Source organism: Pimephales promelas, chromosome 12 (assembly GCF_988280905.1).
Source record: "Pimephales promelas chromosome 12, fPimPro1.hap1.1, whole genome shotgun sequence".
NCBI classification, from domain to species: domain Eukaryota; kingdom Metazoa; phylum Chordata; class Actinopteri; order Cypriniformes; family Leuciscidae; genus Pimephales; species Pimephales promelas.
Genome location: NC_142780.1, coordinates 28,919,731 through 28,945,232, shown reverse-complemented (window position 1 = coordinate 28,945,232; position 25,502 = coordinate 28,919,731). Strand labels below are relative to the sequence as shown.

The 25,502-nt window shown below is 38.1% G+C and overlaps 1 protein-coding gene and 1 long non-coding RNA gene across 2 annotated transcripts; both read left to right on the top strand.

Annotated features, from left to right (window-relative positions):
• plekhf2 (pleckstrin homology and FYVE domain containing 2) lies at positions 1–21,273 on the top strand. Its single transcript, XM_039650864.2, has 2 exons — positions 1–162; positions 18,409–21,273. Exon 2 carries the CDS (start codon positions 18,420–18,422, stop codon positions 19,149–19,151), a length of 732 nt encoding a protein of 243 aa, XP_039506798.1. The 5' UTR covers positions 1–162; positions 18,409–18,419; the 3' UTR covers positions 19,152–21,273.
• Positions 1,752–24,363, top strand: LOC148977038 (uncharacterized). Its single transcript, XR_016145775.1, has 2 exons — positions 1,752–2,960; positions 21,590–24,363. It is a non-coding gene; the product is annotated as an uncharacterized LOC148977038 (long non-coding RNA).
• Positions 24,364–25,502: the final 1,139 nt, after the last annotated feature.

The following is a 25,502-nucleotide window of genomic DNA, read 5'->3' as shown; positions in this document are numbered from 1 at the left end:
TGAAACGGCAGTTTCCGTCTTTCCGACTTTGGCTGCCCGGGAAGGTGGCAGAAGAACTTCAAACTAACGCTTCTTGAATTTGGAATTAAAATATTTTGGTCGTTGGAAAACTTACCAGAGATTGTGGCTTTGCGTCTACAGCCGTTGATCAGTGGCTTTGAGGTAAGTGCGTGCGTGCCTAAACTTACGAAGCGCTCGCGAATAGTCTAGTTTCAATTCGCGCCTGTCATTCTAGTTGTACTTGTTGAACTACAACTTGTTTACCATGGTTACTTTTTATTATTTCGGCTGCAGTAGTGTTGGTGAAACGTGTTTCAGTCAGGTAAGTTTGAAAGATTTTGGACGAGGTCAAGGAACGTGCGGAATGGGACAATCCATGCGCCTTGTTAGCTTGTAGCATGCTAACGTGTGGGAAAACTTTGTCAACGACGAAATGTAAAACTAAATTGACAATATTACCATTGGTGGCTGTTTGAATATGTTTCTCTAATTTATAGCTCATTATATAGTCTATCAAATAATACTAAAGTCTGTGAGAGTTGTTAGTCTTCTGGTTGAGCTGTCAGTGTGTCAAAACAAGTAACGTTACAGTAAGTAAAAAAAGTTGCAAATGGAATTAGCTATATGACAAAGTACCTTCATTCAACCATAAGGCTTTTGATCTGACGATGCCAATGAATACACCAGAAGTTTTACTATTATCCTCGCCTGTGTGACAGATAGTTGTCGGTGAGTCATCGAAACTATTGAAAACCACCCAACTCCGTTCCTCGCATAAACAGCATGATAGCTGTCCTGTTGTGATTTTTAGCTGTAGAGGCAGTATGAAACTTTTAATTAGTTGCTGTAAAACCATGAATTAAGGAAGCAGTCCTGGACTTTTGCTTCACAATAAGAATACTTGTTCATGGTTTTCCTATGACCACACTGAGCATTCATTTTTGTTTAATATTGTGTAGAAAGTTTCGCTTCTGCATTCGTATGGCTGTTTGATTCACACCTGCTTTTTATTTTATTTCAACAAATCCAGTTTCTAGTTCTTTTTGAGAGTATGAGTCAAACATTCATAATGCTCTAAATAAATCTTACAACAAATAATAATATGATCTTGTACTTCAAAGGAACTGCCTGTGCTTATTGCAAGTCTGTCTTAGTTTTCAAAGTAGAGGTTGTTGAAATGATGCTGCTAACTTCGTCATGTCTGTAATAATAATGGGTACAGGTATGGCAGTGTCAGCAAGACCGATAGAAATATCAAATTGAAAAGTTGTTTAGTGTAAAGAAACAGTTACAGTTTTGTTATATGCTAAAGAAAAGATTGTCCTATTAAGATGTCTTAACTAAGGATAAACATTGCCCATATATTCTTGATACTACCAGTTAGCAGGAATTCATAGTACAAGGTTAAAATATTTGCATGCTCAAATGTCTGTCAGTGACCTGTTTGACCCCCTCCTGTCTGGACAGCTGGTGCACAGGACACACAGTTTAAGGTAGATTTTCATAGAGATTAAATGGTTGTCAAAACAGCACTTGAAGCCTAAATTCAAGCCTCTACTCTGGACAATGTCACTACTGCATTACAATTCTTTTTTTTAACAATTATGAACTGATCCACCAAAAACAATTTGGTTTGAATTAAAACAAGCATAGGTGAGACAAATCATTACAGATACAGTCAAGTTCCATGCGGTGTGCAACAATGGGAAAATGGCACGAAGAGGGTGCATTTATTGTATTTACACTCACCGGCCACTTTATTAGGTACCCCATGCTAGTAACGGGTTGGACCCCCTTTTGGCTTCAGAACTGCCTCAATTCTTCGTGGCATAGATTCAACAAGGTGCTGGAAGCATTCCTCAGGGAGTTTGGTCCATATTGACATGATGGCATCACACAGTTGCCGCAGATTTGTCGGCTGCACATCCATGATGCGAATCTCCCGTTCCACCACATCCCAAAGATGCTCTATTGGATTGAGATCTGGTGACTGTGGAGGCCATTTGAGTACAGCGAACTCATTGTCATGTTCAAGAAACCAGTCTGAGATGATTCCAGCTTTATGACATGGCGCATTATCCTGCTGAAAGTAGCCATCAGAAGTTGGGTACATTGTGGTCATAAAGGGATGGACATGGTCAGCAACAATACTCAGGTAGGCTGTGGCGTTGCAACGATGCTCAATTGGTACCAAGGGGCCCAAAGAGTGCCAAGAAAATATTCCCCACACCATGACACCACCACTACCAGCCTGAACCGTTGATACAAGGCAGGATGGATCCATGCTTTCATGTTGTAGACGCCAAATTCTGACCCTACCATCCGAATGTTGCAGCAGAAATCGAGACTCATCAGACCAGGCAACGTTTTTCCAATCTTCTATTGTCCAATTTCGATGAGCTTGTGCAAATTGTAGCCTCAGTTTCCTGTTCTTAGCTGAAAGGAGTGGCACCCGGTGTGGTCTTCTGCTGCTGTAGCCCATCTGCCTCAAAGTTCGACGTACTGTGCGTTCAGAGATGCTCTTCTGCCCACCTTGGTTGTAACGGGTGGTTATTTGAGTCACTGTTGCCCTTCTATCAGCTCGAACCAGTCTGGCCATTCTCCTCTGACCTCTGGCATCAACAAGGCATTTCCGCCCACAGAACTGCCGCTCACTGGATGTTTTTTCTTTTTCGGACCATTCTCTGTAAACCCTAGAGATGGTTGTGCGTGAAAATCCCAGTAGATTAGCAGTTTCTGAAATACTCAGACCAGCCCTTCTGGCACCAACAATCATGCCACGTTCAAAGTCACTCAAATCACCTTTCTTCCCCATACTGATGCTTGGTTTGAACTGCAGGAGATTGTCTTGACCATGTCTACATGCCTAAATGCACTGAGTTGCCGCCATGTGATTGGCAGCTTAGAAATTAAGTGTTAACGAGCAGTTGGACAGGTGTACCTAATAAAGTGGCCGGTGAGTGTATATTGTAACAGGCTTAAGTTAAAAAAATACCAATGTTAATCTTTTTTTGGTTATAGGAACGTTTGGTTGCATAGTAAATGTTTTTGGAGCTTCAGTAATTGATAAATAATAATTTGCTTTTGTCCCCACCTTATTGTTGGTATCAACATCTAGGCCTATATATCAGCCATTTAAGAATTTGGAATAGAATTGAATCTCAAGGTGCCTAAAGATTAGGGTTGGGTATCGAGAATCGAGTATTGATTGGAACCGAGACTAACTTTTCGTTTTTCCCGGAATCATTCAAAAGTTAAAATTTCGATTCCTAGTTTCGATATTCACAGTCCGGCGAGCGGAAGAAGAAACCGCTGAACAACTCCAACGAAGAAGCGTCTACCGGAAGCGTTGGCATAACCACGCGAGTCGAACATGAGTACCTTACGTTGGCGATCCAAAGTGTGGCTTCACTTTTCTAAAAATAATGAAATCTCGGCAAAATGCAAAATTTGTGACAAAAGGAGTATTTTTACAGAAGGAGTATTTCCTTCAGAAAGGATTATTTCGTTCAGAAAGGCCATTGGTTAGCAAGGTTAGCTAAACTTTTTTGACCCTGCCTCTTAAAAGAATCGGAATCGAGAATCGTTAGGAACCGGAATCGAAACAAGGAATCGCAATCGGAATCAGAATCGTTCAAATTCAAACGATACCCAACCCTAGTAAAGATTCCCAGTCCCACCCCTCAGCATGCCATCATTACAACTTTAACAGTTTCTAGACACAAAAAGTTTCTGTTGCTTAATCCATTCATAGAACAGATCCAGTGGTGATTAGGAAATTGGCTTATGTCTTCAACGCAACCAAGTCCATGGAATTAGTGATTGACCTCGTTTCTGAACACAGCTTATTCAAGTGCAGACAGTGCATGTTGGGCAAGATTCCAAAACACTCCAATAAACCTTGTATAAGCCGCAAAAGGATGTGTGAGAAGTTCTGAGAACTTTACCCTCCTGTAGCCTGAACATGTTGTTTGGTGAGAGGTAATCTATGGCTTATGACCAAGCAAGTTGTTGGAGTAATTACACTAAGCAACACATGCTTTATACAACAGGTTTGATTTGCAGAGATATTTTCCAGCTAATGGACATGTGAACTTGAATTGAGTGTAAAGTCACTGATTTCATGTACCTAGATTGTCTGTGCGGAGTGATTTATGCTGGATGATGGTTTAACATTGTTAGCAGGTTGTGAAATGTACCGGTACTAGGAGTTGGTACTAGGGATGTGACGGTGAGAATATTTTCCCACTACTGGTTAATCGACGTGTGAGGCGGGGTCTTTTAAATCGCTAATTTAAAGGCAAACGTAAAATACGCGTTTGCACAGGCATTCATAATGATGGGGACTGGGGAGCAGCACTGTTAAAATTGATTCCCTATTTTCTTTTTCAAAACTTGTTTCGAAAATGACAGCCCTGCAGAATGCAAAGTGCTTTTAATTTTATTTTTACTATTGCTGCTTGCTTTATCTGTTAATCCAAAGTCCCCAATGTTATGATCTTATCTCATGTTTTACTTGTGTGTTATTTAGGTATGATGATGTGACAGGATGTATGGTTAATCTTTGTGTGTGAATGCTGAATGTCTGTATATTTGAACAGGCTTAATCTAATTTTGTGGGCTCGAAAGTTTGCGTAGCCTAGCTCATAAATAGTTCAACTTCACTTTGAAGATCTTGTGTCTTGAGCTGATGGAGAAACCAAAAGATCTAAAGTAAGGTTTTAACAGATACAAATGTTCTGTGGTGTAGCAGAATAGTTCTGCTGTACTTCCCTAATATCTTAACTTACTGAAAGGCACTATGTTGGCATCATTTTTAACTGTTTAATTTGCCCAGAATGGTTTACTGGCTGGTTTAGGGTCAGACATTTACTGCACAAAACTGCTGATTTACAGGTGCTTTTGACAGGTTTGTTGAGTTATAGGGCTCTGAGACGACTCCAGAAGTACAGGCACACAAGCCATTGCATTATTTTTTTTCTCTGCAGTGCCGACTTCTTGTTGAAACCTGGTTTGGGTCGCTTATAACGTAAGAGCACATGTAGAGACACATGATTTTGCAGACAGAATTATAAAATCCAGTCAATTTAATGTTTATGCGAAATGTCACAGAATCTGGCAAAATTGGGAAGAATAAATCAAAAATGAATTAAATCATGATATAGACTAGTATTTGTGAATAATAAACTGCTTATAATAAAGTATAATAAATAAAGTCTGCATGTACTGCACACAGCTCTGTGAGAATGGACAGTTTCGTGTATTACACATACTCAAGCACACGCGATGCTTCTGGTGTTTTCACAACCCGCCAAAATAAAAGTTTGGTTCAAATTATTAGTAATTAAATTTATAAAAAACTTTATTTTTAAGGAATATCACAATTTTCCATCCACAGTTTAAATTTGGATGGTTTAATGTTTGTGGGATATTAAAACAGTACTGTAAATGTAAATGTTAGTATTGCAATTTTAGTTGTGCTATAAAATTATATATTTTTTAATACACTTTTTTTATTTTTCAGTAATATATTACAGTAGTGATATTTCTTATTTTCTTATATTTTTATGTAGTAATAATGATAATAATCCTAAAAATCCTAATAATCCAAAATGTTGGGCCAAATTGTGCAAGTTTTTAAATCACATTTTGAATTGCAAATGCAATTTTTAATCTTCATTTCACTCCTGTATTTTCTTTTTTCTTTTATTTATTTATAAAGCACATTTAAAAACAACCATGGGTTGACCAAACTGCTGTAGGCTACATAAAATAAATTAAACATGAAAAAAATTACAAAGTGATAAAATAAAACTTAATAACATATTTTAGACTAACAACATCTGTTCAAGGAAATAGGATCTAAGCATAGATTCAAAAAGAGACGGTGCTCTTCGGATGCCTACAGGGAGCCTGTTCAAGAGTGTTGGACCAGCAATAGAAAAAGCTCGATACACAGTGTTTTAATCTGGACCTAGGGATGGACCACATTCTTAGCACATCGAAAGCCGTTTTTGCTCCTGTGGTGACCCATTGGTAACCAACCAAGGTCATAAATACTACTTGCATTAAAAGCATCACTAGGCCCAAACAGAATCAGTTCAGTTTTGACTTAATGTCAAGAAATTATTTGTTAACCATAATTTAAGTTACTGAAAACAATCAATCAATCAATCAGAGTGTTCCTATTGCATGCTTATCATTAGGTTGTAAAGTGAGATAAAACTGAGCATCATCAGCTTATAAATGAAAAGATATCCCATATTTATGAAAGATTGAACCCAAGGGAAGCAAATATATCATGAACAAAATCAGAGCAAGAATGGAAACCTGAGGGATACCACAAGTCAAAGGACAGTGGAGGATGTATGTTGTCCAATACAAACAGAAATCTTAAAATCATTTAAAAAGGCCTGGAACTATTCAAGAGTGTTACCTCTGAAGCGAGTACAATTTTTTAAATGAGACATGAGTGTATCATGTGCTAGTGCTACCATATCAAAGGCAGAGCTGAGATCTATTATGACCAAAGCAACAGCATTGCTGTCATCTGTAGCCAATAGGGATGTCATTTGAGACTTGTAGTAGAGCAGATTAAGTGCTATGTAATTTTCTGAAACCAGATTGAAAAGTTTTATAAATATGGTTTGTATTAAGAAAGGCCTGTAATTGAAATGATACCACTTTCTACAAAAGTTTGGCCATAAAAGATAGGTTAAAGATTTGTCTAAAATATGCTAAGACATATGTGTCTGAATTTGGGGCCTTTAATATTGGAGTAATTGTTGCATGTTAAAGGCTATCAGGGACCATTCCAGTGCTCAAACTCAACTTTACAAAAACTAGCACATCGGCACCAACAGTATTTACAACTTGATTTAAAAAGTAAGTAGGCATGACATCAAAATGACAGACAGTGGGTCTTCATTTTTTTTTAAGTATGTCTGTCATCCTATCATCCTATGTCATCCTATGTCTGTATTTGCAGCATATGATGCATCTGGTCTTGGGAACTGGCCTTTATATGATCATTAGTGACGCACCGAAATGAAAATTCTGGGACGAAACCGTATTTAAATTATTATTCTTTTTTTTTTTTGTAGAATTGCACAATATTAAACTTCTTAATTAATTGAACTAATTTTTAGCTACACAGAAATTTATATTTTAATTGGAAAAAAATTTCAGTTTAACAAAAAAAAATGCTATTTCACATAAAGCAGTTTTTATAATATGCTAATGTTTTGATAATAGAATTGCAATGAGAGATATAAACATTGAATGGCTTTTGACCGCGAGTGACCTGTCTTTCCGTATTAAATAGAATTGCTAAATACTATACTGCCCTACAAAGCAAAAAGGCAGTAACTACGCAGAGTGCAGAACTAAGAAAAATTACGTTGCATCATCCAGCATTTTCACTTTGTAATGTGTTTGTAATGTACAACAACACTTTAATCATGTAACAATAGTATGGCCAATAATATGCTGATGGTTTTAATCAGCAATCTTATAAATATCAGTGTGTCTATATTTATTATGCAAGGCTATTAGTGTTTTTTTTTTTCTGAATCATTTTATTGCTGTTAGTATGCACCAGACGTGCTTGGATAAACATGGAAACTACGCGCGTCATTAATTAATTGGTGTAGTCTGAGCTTTCAGCTGTCCGAGCTGTTAGAATTTAATCTTCTTTTACCACCTCTTTCATCGCATTCCCATATATCGCCTTCCTGATACATGCCTGCTAATATGTGTCATTTCATCCACAGCACACCATTGTGATTTGCCACTAAGGGGAGATTACTGTCTCACAGCACTCATAATCGCATAAATCTGCGTTAAGAAAACAGGTAATGCCTATTAGGCCCCATTTACACTGCATGGTTCGTTCAAGTGACCCAAATCGCATGGATTCCGATTTTCTCAGATCGGATTCAGGCCTCACTCATATGTGGTAATAAATCCGATATGAATCGGTTATGTGCATTTGTGTGTGCCATGTAAGCGAACAAATCGGATATTCTCCAGTAAATGCGAGTCGCACGTCATTAACAAAGTGAAGTCAACTCAGATGGACACCACTAACTGAGATGACATGACTTAATATACTGTAGGCACGATGGAGGATGATGGATACACAGTGGAGCAATATGGAGGTTTCATGTCTTTTGAGTGTTTTAGGAGAAGAGTGCTGGCAAAAATGCTGGGATGTTACAGAAATAAATCCGTTTGAAGACATTTCACGATATGGTGCCTACAGTGCCAACAAGGGCTCTCCCTTTTTTCTTTGCAGTACGAGAACAATGTTTTGCTGACTTTTTGGATGACTTTTCAAAATATTGTGGAAAGCAAAACAGGGCATAATTTTATTTGCATCTGCATCCATTGCATTTCGTTCCCTTTTCCGGGTCAGAACGTCTAAATTAGGTAGGTTCAGCAGTGTGTAGCGTAAATGCAAAAAATGGATATGGGTCACTTTTAAAAGATGGGTGTCAAAATCGGATATAGTCAGAAAATCGGATCTGGGCATCAAGACCTGCAGTGTAAATGCAGCCTTAGTAGGGTTGGGTATCGTTTGAATTTGAACGATTCTGACTCCGATTGCGATTCCTTGTTTCGATTCCGGTTCCTAACGATTCTCGATTCCGATTCTTTTAAGAGGCAGGGTCAAAAAAGTTTAGCTAACCTTGTTAACCAATGGCCTTTCTGAAGGAAATAATCCTTTCTGAAGGAAATACTCCTTCTGTAAAAATACTCCTTTTGTTTCAAATTTTGCATTTTGCCAAGATTTCGTTATTTTTAGAAAAGTGAAGCCACACTTTGGATCGCCGACGTAAAGTACTCATGTTCGACTCGCGTGGTTATGCCAACACTTCCAGTAGACGCTTCTTTATTGGTGTTGTTCAGCGTTTTTTTCTTCCGCTCAGCGTACTGTGAATATCGAAACTAGGAATCGAAATTTTAACTTTTAAACGATTCCGGGAAAAACGAAAAGTTAGTTTCAGTTCCAATCGATACTCGATTCTCGATACCCAACCCTAAGCCTTAGAGACCATTTGTGCTTTGTTTTTCCAGTTGATTTGTGTGATTGACAACTCCTGCTTTCCTCCGGCAGATGGACTATCAAGTTGCTTGGCTTCTGGAAGGCTAGGTGCTGGCTGTTAGACCTGCAAAATTAGCATTCTGCAGAGAAAGAAAGAGGTCTGGTCCGCACCTGCTCCTCCTCTCCGACCTGCAGCTGCCTCTGATCTCGCATACTACAGTCTGAAAGTGCCAAGATGTGCTTTTCCACATAGCAGCTGTTGCACTGCAAGGCGACTGTGTGAAAAACACTATATTTGTGTAACAATTATCATAACTAACATGACATCAGCAAGGACCCATTAAATTGTTAGTAACACTGGGTCAGTAAACATAATTTATAATTTTATATATTGCACATTTTTGATTGGACATCGCCTGATAGACATTCTCTTTGGTTCCTGCCTGTTGAATGATAAATGAGCTTTCTGCAGGGTTTGTGAACTTAGTGAAATAGATGCTGTGGCTAATGCTTTAGTGAGTCATAGCAGAGAGTCTAATTATGGAGACAGGCACCCATCCATCAGCCTTTGTCATGAAGGCTGGCAGAATTAGGATGACATCTCTCTACACAGACTGCATGTCCAGAGTAAGCCTTCCAGGCTTCTCTTCCAGATCAGATTCACTTAATCATTGCCAGCAGGACATCTAAGCAAATTCGGTCAGGGACTTATTCGACAGACTCATATGCTTCAGCAATGGAAATAAGTGTTTGAGTGAATCTAGTGAAGCAGACTGCAAATATGTCTGTTTCTCTTTTGTGCTTTGAGAGGCTACAGTGATTAAATTCTCTGATATACTTAAAGCAAAATCGAAGAACAAATTGGTGCGCTTTTCAGTCTATCTTTGGTCCAAGTGATCGAGTTAGCTGCGAGTATATTGAGGCCTGCCCTGAATATGCACTTTCAAGCATGTTTGTATTAATTGATCTATGCAAAAATTGCAATACATTGAAATTTAGTGTTAATAATAGTATAACAGCTTGTTCTGGCCAAGAACTGCCCACTCAAACAGGAAACCATCTGACTGACATTACATTTTACATTTATTTATTTAGCTGATGCTTTTATCCAAAGCGACTTACAATTGATATATATGTCAGTTAAGTGTCTTGCTCAGGGACACATTGGATTCGAACCTCGGTCTCTCACACCAAAGGCATGTGTCTTATCCACTGCACCATCGCCACCACAACTGTTACTGTGTACAACACCAAATCACAACTTGAAAGTTTCTGAATCTGAAAAAAACAAAAACAATCAAGGCCCTGGAAAGTTTTTTGAAAATGAACATATATAGATAAATGGCCTTGAAAGTGCTTGAATTTATTTTGTGCAAAATATTTTCTGGAAAAAAATCCATTTTATTCCCTTCAGTCCGCTAATGTGTTATGTCGCCAACACTTCGTGGCCTATGCATACTAGGTTTCTTCATGTTCATTAGTTACGCACATTTACGCGTTACGTTGTGTTTCCTGCGTGAGGTACTTTTGTGTTGTACGTTGCCATGACGTTCACGCACGCACAAAAGTACTACGATGGTATCCCAACGTTTAATATTGGATACAACACGTGTCCCACCACATTAAGTTCTTGAATTTGAGAGTATTGGACCTGGAAAGTCCTTGAAAGGTCCTTGAATTTGAAGCTAACCAAGGCGTGGGACCCCTGAATAAAGTATTGGCTATACATTTTTTTTATACAAATCATACTTGGAGCGTATAGTGTCTTACACAATCTGGTGTGATGTTCATCTGAGGATTTCAAATTAGAAGGTGGTATGCATTTGTTGCAGTTTTTCTGAGGCAGATTTCAGGTAAAATTAGGCTTTACACAGCAATTCTCATTCCTTATTTGTTATTATTTCTTTGTATATGTAGATGAAGAGTTTATCTGCTTGATATTCTTGTTCACTGGCAAGAGGGTGTCGCTCGCAAACGCGTGAAAGAAAGAAGCTTTAGCTGCTTAATGTGCCATTGCTAAGAGTTGCTAAGTGTTCATCATTGACCTTTATGTCACTCAGCAACACGAGAGCAAACCTTTTACAAGGCAGCTAACAAGACGCTTTGTGCTTCTCGGTTTTAAACCAGACACTGGTTTAGGGAAGCCTCTGAAAAGAGTGGGTGTTTGCAGCACGACGCGTGTTTTTTTTTTTTTTTTTTGCCATTTTTTCTCTCTCTGTGGAATATTGTCCATACCATGAAAGTCAGTGGAGTTCAAAGTTGTGTGTTGTGTATGGACCAAAAAAATGTCTTATGTTTGGAAAAACATACATTGAAACTACATTTTCACAAGTGAAAGAGAACAGGCATTTTATTGTAAGGTTTTGTCTACATTTTTCTTTGATCGGGGTAATTTTTTGAAGAAAAAAAATTCAAATGTCATTATGGTACGTGGTCTCTAGAATGTTTCTATATTTGTCTATGGCATTGTAGTACAATATTTACTGACTTTTGATAGGTTAGTGTGTTGATAATACTGCAGACACATGTAACACAAAGCGTATACTGCTCTAAGTATCACTTGTTCTTGCTGTGGAAATTAAAGTGGTTGTAACTGCAATATATTTGGCTATTCTAAACATGTACTATTGCCCACAGCATGGCATGTGTGTAGTAATTTGGCAGTAGTTTTCATTTTCATTTGAATGAGGAAGTGAGTCAGGAAAGTGCTGTTGTGTAGGAGGCAGCGGTGTCCTTTCACTGAGTTTCAGGCACACAGAGCTTCTCTACTCCCCATCACGTTACTTCACAATTCGTGCTGAGCTCCTCTGAGTGTCCGTGTTAAAGATGGTGTGACACATTTTTGTCTTTTCCTTTCTGGTTTAATATCGCTAACCCATAACTGTTTGTTGGACAACCATTGTGTGTCCTGTGGAAGTAAACGGCACAAATTGTTAATGCTTGATAAGTTGTTCTACAACTGACTAATCAATTTGGGAGTTGCAGTATAAACTTCTTGGAACTGTTGCATCTTTTGAGTTAATCATCTTTGGCTGTTGCGTCATGTCTTCTTGGGCAGTTATTTGACACTTGTGTTAAAAATAGTTTAACCTTTAAAAGTGTCTTAAGATCTATGCATTCTGTTCTAGTGCCGTGTCCTTTTGGGACGGTATTGGGTGAGATTTTTGTCTAATATGATGTAATTTGCTGACATTAAAGGGATAGTTCACCCTGTCATAATTTAATCACTTCACGTTGCCCCAAATCTGTATGACTTTCTTCTATTTTGAAGAATATTTTTGTCCTTGTGTTTAAAGTCACTGGGGTCTAAAGATGTTTTTGACCTCCGCATTCATTGTATGGACAAAAAAATAATGTGTGTCATTGTTTGCGTACTGCAGAGGAAAAAAGTAATACAGGTTTTAAACATGGGGATGAGTAAATGATGCCGTGCAACTTTCATTTTTGAATGGATTATACTTTTAAACACCTCTCATAATAATATTTTCTTAAAATTCACCAAAACAGGGCAAGTCAAGTTGCTGTCTATTCGCCAAGCCAGTTATCAGCCAATGTACATGATCTAAAAAACAACAACAACAAAAAGTATTTGGTCTATCACTTGTAAAAAATAGATGGGGAAGGTTAGTTGTATGTTGATGTTTCCTGCTCAGGGAGATGATTGCATTAGATTAATATGTGGTTTGTGCATGAAGTGTGAAGTTGTACATGGGCATGCTTGGTTTTTCAACGTTGAGGTCAATGTGTAGGATGTATTAAATGTCATGGTGTTCCTCTCTTGGTTGAGGCTCATTTTGTGTGCCATATTATCAGAGTACAATATGATAGTCATAACAGAAAGAAAACTGGGGTTTACCTTATCCATGGTATAATGGAAATACACCCTGTACTATTTTCTGGTCCCTTAATCCCTCAGCGTTTAACTGATTTTATGAAAATCTCATGTGATTTATGAGCTCACCAAGCTTTACAATGACCCCCATACAGACCTCAGATTCTCCATTTTCAAACACCCTGTATCTTGGAAACCCAGATAGCGTGATGGCGATACTGGTTTGATAATTTGTGAATTAAAAAAACAGAAGAAATGATGTAAAACCAAAGATGTGATTGGTATCTGTCTTTTGCATAACACTAAACCAGAACGGGATTGTCATGATCTGCTCTGGCATCTGAAGAAGCTTTGCATTATGTAATTTGTTTACGTCCAAAGGCGAGTGAATAAACAAGGGTGACTCTACAGTATTACACACTGACTTGATTTTAGCACCTGCTTATTAAGTGAACCAGTAGCTTACTAGCTTATGAGGTGTTTGTCATTTGCTGGCACATCATGTTGTTGTTTTTTTTTAAAAAACTGGTGCAGTTTCTTAGACCAGCACAGATGCGACTGAAGAGGCGGACAGACAGGATGTAATGTGAGAATGATCGGATCCTGTGTTGTCCTACCTTGATAGCTCATGTAGCTCTGTTTCTCTCTTGAGCTGTTAAAGGATACTCTGTAATAATGTAGTTTGAGTTGGTTTCGATTTATCAGAGGATTACTATTAGAGCTGCAAATAAGAAACTATGGCTACGTTCACACTGCAGAGCTTAATGCTCAATTCCGATTTTTTGAAAAAATTTGATTTTTTTTTGCAAGGCCGTTCACATTTCCAATTAAATGCGACCTTTTGTGATCTCCTGTGTGAACGTGAAATGACCCAGAAGTGACCCGCATGCGCAGAAAGAGTAATCAACGGTCAACGACGTCACTTGTTGTTTGCGGAATAGTTCTTTTTTTTCATATGTTGCGAGCTTTTGTTTTATTATTATTATTGCCACAGCCCATATACAAACACAGACAATAATTATTTTATCGACGGGCAAAGTTTGCACATAAATGTAAGATTTTTCCGATCCTCACCGACCTCGTCATAAAACCCGTTTAATTGATAGTGCGACACTGGTGGCTGGTGTTGCCAGATTGGGTGGTTATTCGCTACATTTTAAGGCATGTTTACATGTGTTTTAGCCAGGTTTTCGCTTGGAAGGCTCTATATCTGGCACCATACTGTACAAAGTTATACTGACAGAGAGCGCACGTTCACAGACACCAGAATGAACGTGTTCACAGTAATGTTCATCAGGCAGTAATACAGTATGTTTATTTTGGGCGAACGTGAATAATATGATACGCGAAAATATGAACGCGTTCATGCACAACACTGGGGAAGAGACACGTCTGCAGTGGCCCATAACAGTGCAGAAACGCGTTGGAGTTAGCGTGTATTGGCTGGCTACAGGTGCATGCAATGACGTGCGGGTCGGATATATGTGACCTGGCCGTTCAGATTGAAGTCGCATTTCAAAAGATCGGATGCATATCGGATTTAGACCACATACCCAAGTGGCCTGGGTCGCATTTGAAAAGATCGGATCTGTGTCGTTCAGACTGTCATGAAAAAATCAGATACAGGTCGCATAGGGGCAAAAAAATCGGAATTGGGTCGTTTCAGCCTGCAGTGTGAACGTAGCCTATTTTGATAATCTGTTTAAATCAAATATTATATTGAATTATTTGTTGTAAATGCTTGTCATTTATAAATATTGACCCATTCTCTCCATCAAAAAATCTGCAGATTGAAGGCTATTCCAACAACAACAACAACAAAGTCCACAATGATGTATTGTTCTGTAGGAACACACATCTCCTTTGAACAGACTTGTCTTTCTTGTGATGATGTAAGAGACTAGGGCTACAACTGGGGAGGTGCACGAGTAATATTACATTTTTTCTGATTGGTTATTAGCATGCAGTCCAGACTGGCAAAATAAAGTAAAACTATGGATTTGAAATTGCACAGTGATGCCTGGAATCATTTTGATCATGAAAATACAGTTAAGTGCAAGATGTGCATCTCCAATCTGCCACAACATTATAAGGAGAACACTGTTGTAAATTATTTGTGCTTCAGTTACCCGTGTGTCAGTGTTGTTGTTACGGCAGAGTGCATCCACAACGGGAGTAACACTTTCTGGCTAACACTTAACTAAGTTCAAGTTCACTTACATTTGGGTCCTCTTGTGCCGAAACAAGTTTGTTACGTTATCTGATGAAACTCATTTAGGATGTGTCGCATAGAAATGGCGATACATAATGTCACTATATATCCATGATATGTATTGTTGTTTTTGTTTTGCGATATATTGTATCATGATACAATGTTACACCCCTAGCCGCTGCTGCTCCTTTCATTTTGTTGTTTATTTTACGATTAAAGTTGTTTAATATCCGCTTCCTTCTTATTTGAACCTGACTTTTGTTACAGTTACGTTTAATCACTTAAATTCACTGCAAAATAGCCGCAAATGTGGCGTTACACTTAGTGCTGGGTGGTATACCAGCTCATATAGAATAATAATGATATTTATTTTTGTTATGATTCTAATTTTTAATATACCGCAAGTGATTAGCGCAATACTCTGATCGAAGTCTCTGCTCCCCGCCACAGGGCTTCTCAGTTGCTCCGAGCAAATTGCTCCGCAGAAGTATCTGAAGTACGGTTAGAAGATGGCTGTGTCTCATGTGACCTTGTTATTTGATTTTGTACACGCTGTGACTAGGGCTGCACGATTAATCGAAAAAAAATCACGATCTCGATTCAAACATAAATGCGATCTCATTTCTTAATGATGGCGATTCACTTCTGTGTATTTCCCTGCATTCAGATCATGCTGCATTTACGCGTTATATTGGCCACACTCACACAAAAACAAAACAATAATTCACAAATCAATCATGCGGACGTTTCATCAGGGAATGTCTAAATTAAAGTTGTTGCACGTGAGCAGCGCATATTTTTTTTGGGCTTGCATGTTAATCAAAGTATTCACCGGGAGCAGGGGCAGCGCGTGAGCAGCAGTGAAACGCGCGCTCAATTAAAGTGAAAGCACACTTTTGAGGGACAAAATTAATGATTTCACTCAAAAGGTAGTTTCACACAATGTCTAGTCAGTTTTAACAGGAACTGAAGTACCTTAAAACTTATATAAAAATAATAGCCGAGTCCCATAGACGCCTGTATCTTTTACACGCCTGTGTGGCTGCAGGTTTGGGTAAATAAAAGCTTGTCTCAAATAGGGCAGGTCTGTTTTTTAATTTCGGTTTGTTAATCTTCTAAAACCGTCAGATCGTCTGCTTTTTGGAGGCCGCTTTAGCACATATTAGTCCCGCCAAAGCCTAGTTTGATCGGCGAGTGATGATGTAGAAAAGAAACTGCTGCGCTTGAAAGGGCGGAGAGGGAGAGAGAGAGAGAGAGAGAGAGAGAGAGAGAGAGAGGGGGAGAGAGAGAGAGAGGTCTTCAAACAACACGAAAGTTTGGAAAACCGCAGTTTCACATAGAGCATTTTGGAGAGTTTTAGATATGAAGACTCAAATATTTATAGAAGATTTAGGCTACCCATTTAAACTTGTTTGTAATTATTCAGTTTGGGTGAAAGTGTGATGTCTGATTATAAAAAAAGCTATAGTAAACTAGCCAGAAAATATTAAATATAGCCTACACTTACTTTTAGTTCATGACTAATACACAGACAGCTACATAGGCTGGCCCCAAAGAACCAGCTTAAACAATTTAGATTTTTTTTTGTTACTGCACTTTATTAGACTGTCTTGTGTTTTTTTTTTTTTTTTTTTTTTTTTTTACTTGAGTGCAATACATTTTGGATGGAAAAAAAAAGAGAATCGTGTAAGAGAATCGAGATCTCAATTCCCATGGAGAAAAATCGTGATTCACATTTTAGCAAGAATCGTGCAGCCCTAGCTGTGACTATATACAAATCACAACATGTAAATAGGAAAACGTTGGCATTATTTTGTCACTCATTGGGAGTAGTATGCTAGCTGGAGCCGTTTACCTCTAGTCTTTGTGCTAAGCTAGGCTAGCAGTGGCTGCGTCAGACAGAGTTAAGGCACGCCCGGAGGGTATGTATGGACTTGTATAACTCAGGGGGATACGGTGATATAAGCTAAAGTCCCAAAAAGTCAGGGTGTTCTTTTAATACTTGTGTTTAATACAGTAAAACAGGGCATTCTAAGTCAATTTACTGCAGTATTTCCTCTCTTAATCAGTAGAAAATGTGGTTTTAAAAAATCAAATTCATCATTATACTGTGAAACCAGTATCATTTAGAAAAATACAGTGATTATAAATTTTTGGTCATACCCTGTAGCACTTGTTACACTACACAGCACTGTTTTACTTAGTCAAAACAATCATTAAAATACGTTTGAGTGTGTTGAAAGTTTTGTTATAATGTTATTTTGAGTGTTTGCTCTGTGGCTGGTGTGAGACACTTGTTCCACTTTCCAGTAAGCTAGATCCATATTAGAATATTATGTTAATAAAAGCCGGATGACTTGTGTTGCCAAAAGGCATACAATTAATTTTAAAATGTATTGTCTGACAGAGAAAAGGCTGTACTGTTATTACAACAAATCTCTTTTTATGAATATGCCATATTAACCACTTGACAAAATAGTGTCGTCTGATTTACTTTTTGGGACAAACGTGTTATTCGCGGTCAAGAAAACAAGAGATTCAAACATTGATATCTTTGGGTATATGAATTATGAACCCCTAAATATTTCAAAGAATTTAAACTCGATTATTTTTCCTCAAATAAATGTATATAGATGTTTGGCAATTAAAAGTTTAGACCTGGAGGGTTTTTGTACAAGGTACTTCTAATGATCTAAAAGCAATGCGAGTTTGAATTTGAAAAAGCAACACACATCAAACATCTTCCCGAACTTGTAATCCGAAGCGGAAACATGCTTTTTTTTTTGAAGCGCTTATAAATATAAAGCAACAACTTGGATCATATACCTTTCTCGCAGCAGCTCACTCTTTCCCCCAATATTTTCCATATCCATTTTGTCCATTGATTTTATTTTATATTTTCATATATTTTAATGAAATTTATCGATCTGTAACAACTGCATCAAACCGCATAGAGAATCTCTCACAACACTTGGCAGCCTGTCTCTGTTAAAATATGCTGATGATTTTTTGGAAGCACTTAATAAAGAAAAGGAATATTGACATTTTTAACTGGTGGTGTCAGAGTTTTTGACCTCTGTGTGTATATAAAAAAAAAAGCTTTTGCATTTAAACAAGTGGCCGCTGATTTCATATCTCAAAAGTGAGATGTTTCAGGGAATTATTTAAAAGCCACAAAGCATTGGTTAAGATTTGATTAACCAGAAGTGTTACTTGGTATTATCTCTTATGTGTGCTGATACGGTCATGGTAAGAGTCATTATAATCACTGTTTCTGCTCTTATTATAACCCTTTATTTTTCTATTTCTCTTTCCCAGGCGTCTGAAAGATGGTGGACCGCTTGGCAAACAGTGAGGCCAACTCTAAGCGCATCGGGTTTGTGGAAGCATGCTTCGGCACTGCAGGTCAACCGCTAGCCATCCCAGGTCGAGTGCTCATCGGGGAGGGCGTTCTCACAAAGCTGTGCCGCAAAAAGCCCAAAGCCCGGCAGTTCTTCCTCTTCAACGACATCCTGGTGTACGGCAACATCGTCATCCTGAAGAAGAAATACAATAAGCAGCACATCATCCCTCTGGAGAGCGTCACCATAGACACTGTTGATGATGAGGGCGAACTACGCAATGGCTGGCTCATTAAAACGCCCACCAAATCCTTCGCCGTCTATGCCGCGACAGCAACAGAGAAGTCCGAGTGGATGAGCCACATCAGCAAGTGTGTTTCGGACCTGCTGGAAAAAAGCGGGAAATCTCCCACCGGCGAGCACGCAGCGGTCTGGGTGCCCGACTCGGAAGCGACCGTGTGCATGCGCTGCCAGAAGATGAAGTTCACCCCCGTCAACCGGCGCCACCACTGCCGGAAGTGCGGCTTCGTCGTGTGCGGCCCCTGTTCGGAGAAAAAGTTCCTGCTGCCCAGTCAGTCGTCCAAACCGGTGCGTGTGTGCGAGTTCTGTTACAAGCAGCTCTCCACGGGAGCCTCCCACTCGGACAGCCGGCACGGTTTGGAGTATTCCAGCAACAACGGAATGTCGGACGACGACGATGAAGACGACAGCAGTGACTAAGGGCCACTTTTAGGAATACTGACAATTTACAGATCATATCTTGATATTTTAGTCGTGCTAATTTTCATTCAGGGTTTGCAAAGTGGCAATAACACTTACCCAAAACAATTAAAGGCCCTGCGCATATGATCAAAAGGTTTGATGGGAAATGTTCCTGCGTATTCATGAACACTACTTGCCTGCTCGCTCTTTCACATTCATTCCGCTCTATAGGCCATTTTTCACATAGATGTATTTCTTGGGAATGGTGCTCTTTCATCAACTTTATTTGAACCTGTTTCTACCTTTTTGCTACTTTATTCTCTCTTGCTACTATGCTGCTATCCCGTGGAACAGAGAATGCTGGGTAATGTGATTGCGGGCTGTTACTAGACATACATTCCCTCAGGTGAAACTATGTAGTGCATTAGAACTAGGTTTTAAACAAGGAGCTGCATTTAATGCTTTGAACAACTAACCACTAACAAACCAGGAAAGTGTGTTTGGGTGAAAGTCTTCTTAGTCGGTTTCTAGTAATTGCAAATGACAAATCAGATAGATGCTACTAAGCTTGTAAATGTGTATATAATGCTGTCGTGTTGCATAATTCATCATCTGACAAGGTCGTCGCTGCCTCAGTGCCTTATTTATCCTCAGGAAGTAGGTCCTGGAAGTGAGAAAATTAGAATACACTTTGACTTGGGTCAATGTTTTTTTACTTTCAGACACCTGCCGCCTTTTGATACCACACCACATGATAGAGGCACACAGGGTAACATTCAGTGACCTTATGATTAGTTACGATTAACTAGAACGTCAGTTTCAGTTGGGTACAGTCCAAATCATTGTTATCCTAGCTTTTAGACCCATGCATCTAGTATCTTGCGTCTGTACTCCACATGCTGGTGTCTCTCTCCTGCCCTGACTTCAACTCTATAGAAATCTACACGCTAACATGCAGCTCGCAGGGATTGCTCTTCACTAAGGCGAAGGACGCACTCTCCAAGCCCTTTCTAATTGAGGTCTTTATGTTAGCAAGGTCATATGTAAGGCCATGACGGTAAATCCTACAGATTTTGAACGGGAATCGAAAGCATTATGAGGAAGTGACTGACAGCCACTTTTTTTTTTTTTAAATTGGCTGTTCAACACAATAAAAACTGCACTAACTTCTTTCCAAAGTGGTGTTTTATACAGTGGTATAGTGGTGTTGGACTCTTAAAGAAGTTCAGTAGGATATTTCATCAACGATCTACAGTCATTTTTCCTCTTACGCAAGTCAAGCTTGTGGGAGAATAGTCTGAACTTCTTGACTGTCTGAATACTTGATCACCTATGTCAGAATAACAAAACTGACATTGAAAAGGGAAACTAACTCTGGTGAAACAGTCCGCTCAGACCGTCTAGTTTATATGCATCGAGATACACTTGAGTGAAACTATTTTTTTGTTTTGCTTTTTTTTACACATTTGTGTGTCTTATTTGAGATTTAGAAATAGGTTTACAGTGATTGAATAATTTAATCTTGCTTCTGGAACATAAAAGTAGAAGCTATATATGGCATAATGTTGGATTTAATGAATTGTTTTAACCTGAGATGGTTTCTTTGTTTTAAATTCTACTTATGTTGTAATATTCTGCTTCAGTTGTAATATCCTGAGATAATTGTTTTGATTTTCCATGTTGTAAACTTTGTACAGTTTTTTTTTTTTTTGGTTTGCAGCTGTTTTTCTTTTTCGTAGCATTTCCGTGTGGTTCACGTGTGCATTTCCTGAACACCTCTGGATCAGCTACCAGCACTTTACTCTCTCTGTAAACCACAAGAGAGGGGTGGAGCCTGTGTAAGATGTGGGCAGGATTACAAATGGCCTGCAAATACAAGATCTTAATCAGTTGAGCAAAGCATCAGAGTATAAACAGGATTGGCATTTACTTTCAATTTATTTTATTTTCCAATTTCTTGAGCATTTAAAATTTAAAGAACATTCTGTTCTTGAATGGATTTTTGGGATTTACTGTTTTCTTGTACATTTTTTGCATTTTTAATACCCATTTAAAACTCTGAAAGGGCTGAAAACTGAATGTAATTGTCATATCATCATTATTAGATACTAATTTTGAGGAAATATATGCATTGCTTAAACTCTTGTGCCTTGTCTTATGTAATACTGGCTAAATCCAAATAATTGTTCTAGAACGAATTGGACCAATCGTGTCAGGACAATATCTCTCATATATTTGACTGAATTATTGACTGAATATCTGCATTGGTTTCTTTGAAGATGACGTTAGGTTGGTGTGTATGCTTATGCCAAAAAAAACAAAAAAAAAACAACACACAACAGCAACAACGTTTGCAATACAGACGTTGTCTAACAACACAACAACATGCTGCCTTGGTGCTGGATTTTTTTATGGAGCAGAGGCAGAAATATGAAGATATAGATATATATAGAGAGATGTATATAAATATGATCTGATTCCAATCGAATATGCACAAAAAAACATGTGGGCTGACAGTTGAACAAGGCTTGCATGTCACCAGAAGTTGGGATCACAACCGAACTGAACTCTTGTCTACGTTCAGACTACAGATTTTTTTTTCTCTGAGCTGATCTTTTCAGGCAGACTGTCCACACTTTTTTTATTGCAAGTGATCAAATTTGATTTGTGTCCGGACATAGCCAACCTATGCATGGCGACGTATTTAGCTCTCCAAATAAGCGCCCTGTCGAGTTGCGTTTGCAGAACTTCTCCATTACAAATGCTGAAATCTTTGGACATACTATTTGTACTATACAACACTGTATGAACACTTTCGACATTTCTTGTCACCAGTTGAGAAGTTGGTGTGTGACGCAAAAGACAGTTTGAAATCCGATTTGAGCAGCCAGAGTGTCCAGACGGAGACTCATCTAAAAAATGGATTGGAATAACATTTCAAAACAAGTCCATATGTGGTTGGAATCAGATTTGAAAAAAAAAAATGGTTTTTTTTTTTTTTTTTTTTGGTCAGACTTTCAAAAACCCAACTGCATAAAATCTGGATATGCAAAAAAAAAATCTAATTTTAGCTTTTAGCTGGTTGTCTAAACAGGGCCTGGTCAGTGTGCTGGATAATCGGTCTGTTACAGACTTGCAGTCTATTTGTGTGAACCTTTTTACGGTAATCTGTGCCACGTGATGTCACGAGGTAATATGGCAAAAGAGGATTACAACATTGCTTGTCACTAAAGTTAATGTGATTTAATTCCTTATTTGACATGGTTTCTTGTTTTATGTTTGATCATCAATTTTTCTTCAACGTTTGGCCTATAATGCATAAATGGTCCCTAAAATCTAGCTGTTTATTTAGAATAATGAGTATTAAAGATTGTGACTGTGTTAATGGCACTCTTTTGAAACAAACCACTGAAGTCTGAAATGCAAAAATCACACATTTCCATGCAGCTGATTGACAAGCAAGGAAAGAGGTTGTTAAATCAAGAGTGCTGTGACGTGACTGTCAGCAATATTAGGTCATTTGCCACTCAATGCCTTCATCGAATTGACTGTCTGGATTTTTAATAGAGGATATACTTAATCCCAGAACTGCCGTGAGATTTGTGGGACATTTTAATTAACCCTGACCACCAGACCATGAAGAATATTTGGGAGTGTCTATACTTATAACAGGTTTCACTGCAGATCATTGTAGTGTATGATAACCTGTTGGAGCTCTTTGTGTCTCACAGGGTTGTCAGCTGCAGATGTTGAACCCTTCTGCTCTGCACATGGGGATTATGCTGCTGATATAAGCGATTATATATCACGTGCATGTTGCGACGAGACAAATCTTCATAATTCAAACCGTTATCAGTGTGTGGAAAGCTAGAGTTAAAACAAGTTCAAGGATTTTACATGCTATGACCTTTGAATTTTTGGAAAGTGGAAATCAATGACCAACTGACCATAATATTATCTGGTCTCCTGTGCTAATACTAAAGTTGACCATATTATACACGTGGGCAAGCACAGCTTAAGACTCCAGAAATAAAGATTATGCAGACCCGGCTGGTGTTGTACATTTTAAAGGGTTAGTTCACCCAAAAATTTAAATTAATAATTTTTTACCCTCAAGTTGTTCCAAACCTGTTAAAACCTGTTCTTTCTTCTGCTAAACACAAAAGATATTTTGAAGAATATGGGTAACCAAACAGGCCCCTGACTTTCATGTATGGGGAATACTATGGAAGTCAATGGAGCCCATCAATTGTTGGGTTACTGACATTCTTAAAAATATAATCTTTTGATAAATGATAAATAATTTTTATTTTTAGGTGAACTATCCCTCAGCGCTGTGTAGTTATCATGAGTGTAGGGTGTGGAGACTCAAGTCTGTCTGTACTCTGCAGTGCAGTCACATGTTCTCTCATATATCATTCGCCCTTTGCCTTTCAGTCACTGTGATTCAAATGTTCTGCCTTAGTCTCAGAGAAAGTGCCATTTTGAAGAGATAAAGCGAACAAAAGGAAATGCAAGTGCTTAGTTTTTGTGAATAAAAGAAGTTGGTGAGTTAAGTAAAGTTAATTTAAATTATTCTTTGAAACTTTCTCTACATCGAGATTAGCTTAAAGGAATAGTTCACCATTAAATAAAATGCCCCCTTTTTATCCATAAAATTTAGTAAATGGTAAACAAAACGGTATGTTTGGAGCGACATGCAAATGATAACATAATTTTTCTTTTGGGGCAACTATACCTTTAAACGAACAGTTTACTGTAAAGTCAAGTCAAGAAAACAAAAATATTATTATAAAAATAGTTAATCGAAGAAGGTGATACAGATTTTAATTGACAAGAGTGTTTTTTTTATGAGCTCACTTTAAGGATTGAATGCATTGATTAAAATATGTTAATAGGCCTAGGCTATATACAATTCACACAGTTTTCAAATTAGAAATTACAGCAAAATAAATAAATAAATAAAAATAAAAAAATGAAATGAAAAATCAAAATCAAGCATCAGTTATTAAGTTTGACAGAATGCACTTCCGGTATCAGATGCATTTCGATGAGGTTGAGTTCTGTCTGTTTGTAGGTGTTGGATGGAAGGAAGAAACTGGCAGAGTGGATAAGATTCACCATGACAGTTTTACAGTGTGTGTCATAATGATAGCTAAAGTCTGACCCCTGCTGGCATCAAAAAAATTGTGTACTTTTTTTTTTGGAATAAACTTTGACTTTGTCAAGATTTTTTTAAGCTTTATTCTGTCGGGTCCATGAACGACATAAACAGAAAAAATAGCCTACAATAATAGTCTGGTGAGGCAAATTTTACTTCTGATTATGTAAAATACTAATGAAGTTCGTGGCAGGCTCTACCAGCAATTTCTACACGTCCAAAAGTAGCCAGTATAGTCACATAAATAACTTCCAAATCTTGCTCATTGGATAGTGTTGTTGTGATGCATGATTTATGCTAATCCTCTGAAATGACAGAACAATTGCTGTAGTTTACCTCAATATTTATGCTACTTGAACGTGTGACTTGGTAGTAGCCTAGCGTGACTGCCCAGTTCAAATGTAGGTGCATTTTAAAATGTTAGTTCTCCCAAAAATGAAAATTCTGGCATTATTTACTTACCCTCAAGCCCATAAGACTTTCGTTCATCTTTGGAACACAAATTAAGATATTTTTAAGGAAATCTGAGAGCTTCTGTCCCTCCATTGACAGTTACGGAACTACCATTTAATGCTTTAAAAAGTACATACCCAGATAGCAAACTGACATTGAATCAACGTGGAAACGACGTCTCTCATAACATTGAAACAACGTTGATTTGATCATCGAATTAACGTTGAACCAACGTCAGACGCGGCATTCTTCAAAGCTAAATGAAATCGAAAATTGGTTTGCTTTCATAACGTTGAAACAACGCGTTGATTTCAAGTTGATTTTCCGTTAGTTTTGAAAGAATGACGCGTCTGACGTTGGTTCAACGTTAATTCGATGAGCAAAACAATGTCAGATCAACGTTGTTTCGATGTCATATTTCCACGTTGATTCAATGTCAGTTTGCTATCTGGGTAAAGAGATCGTAAAACTAATCCATATGAATTGATCGCGTTAGTACAAATTTTCTGAAGAGACTTGATCATTTTATGTGATGAACAGATTTCATTTCGGCTTTTATACACATAGCCTACATTGATCAGCGAACATAAACAAAGCTGAAACGTGCGGTGTAACACCGGCATGAACCTCATTGGTTCTCACACGTCAATCGAACATGCCAGAGCTTTCGTTTACCACACCTGATGTCAGTTGATGAATATGCGAATAAAAGACTAAATTAAATCGGTTAATCATATAAATTAAGCGATAAGTCT

What these genes read in the sequence shown, in the direction of transcription:
- plekhf2 (XM_039650864.2), top strand. Translation starts at nt 18,420, where the DNA reads ATGGTGGACCGCTTGGCAAACAGTGAGGCCAACTCTAAGCGCATCGGG.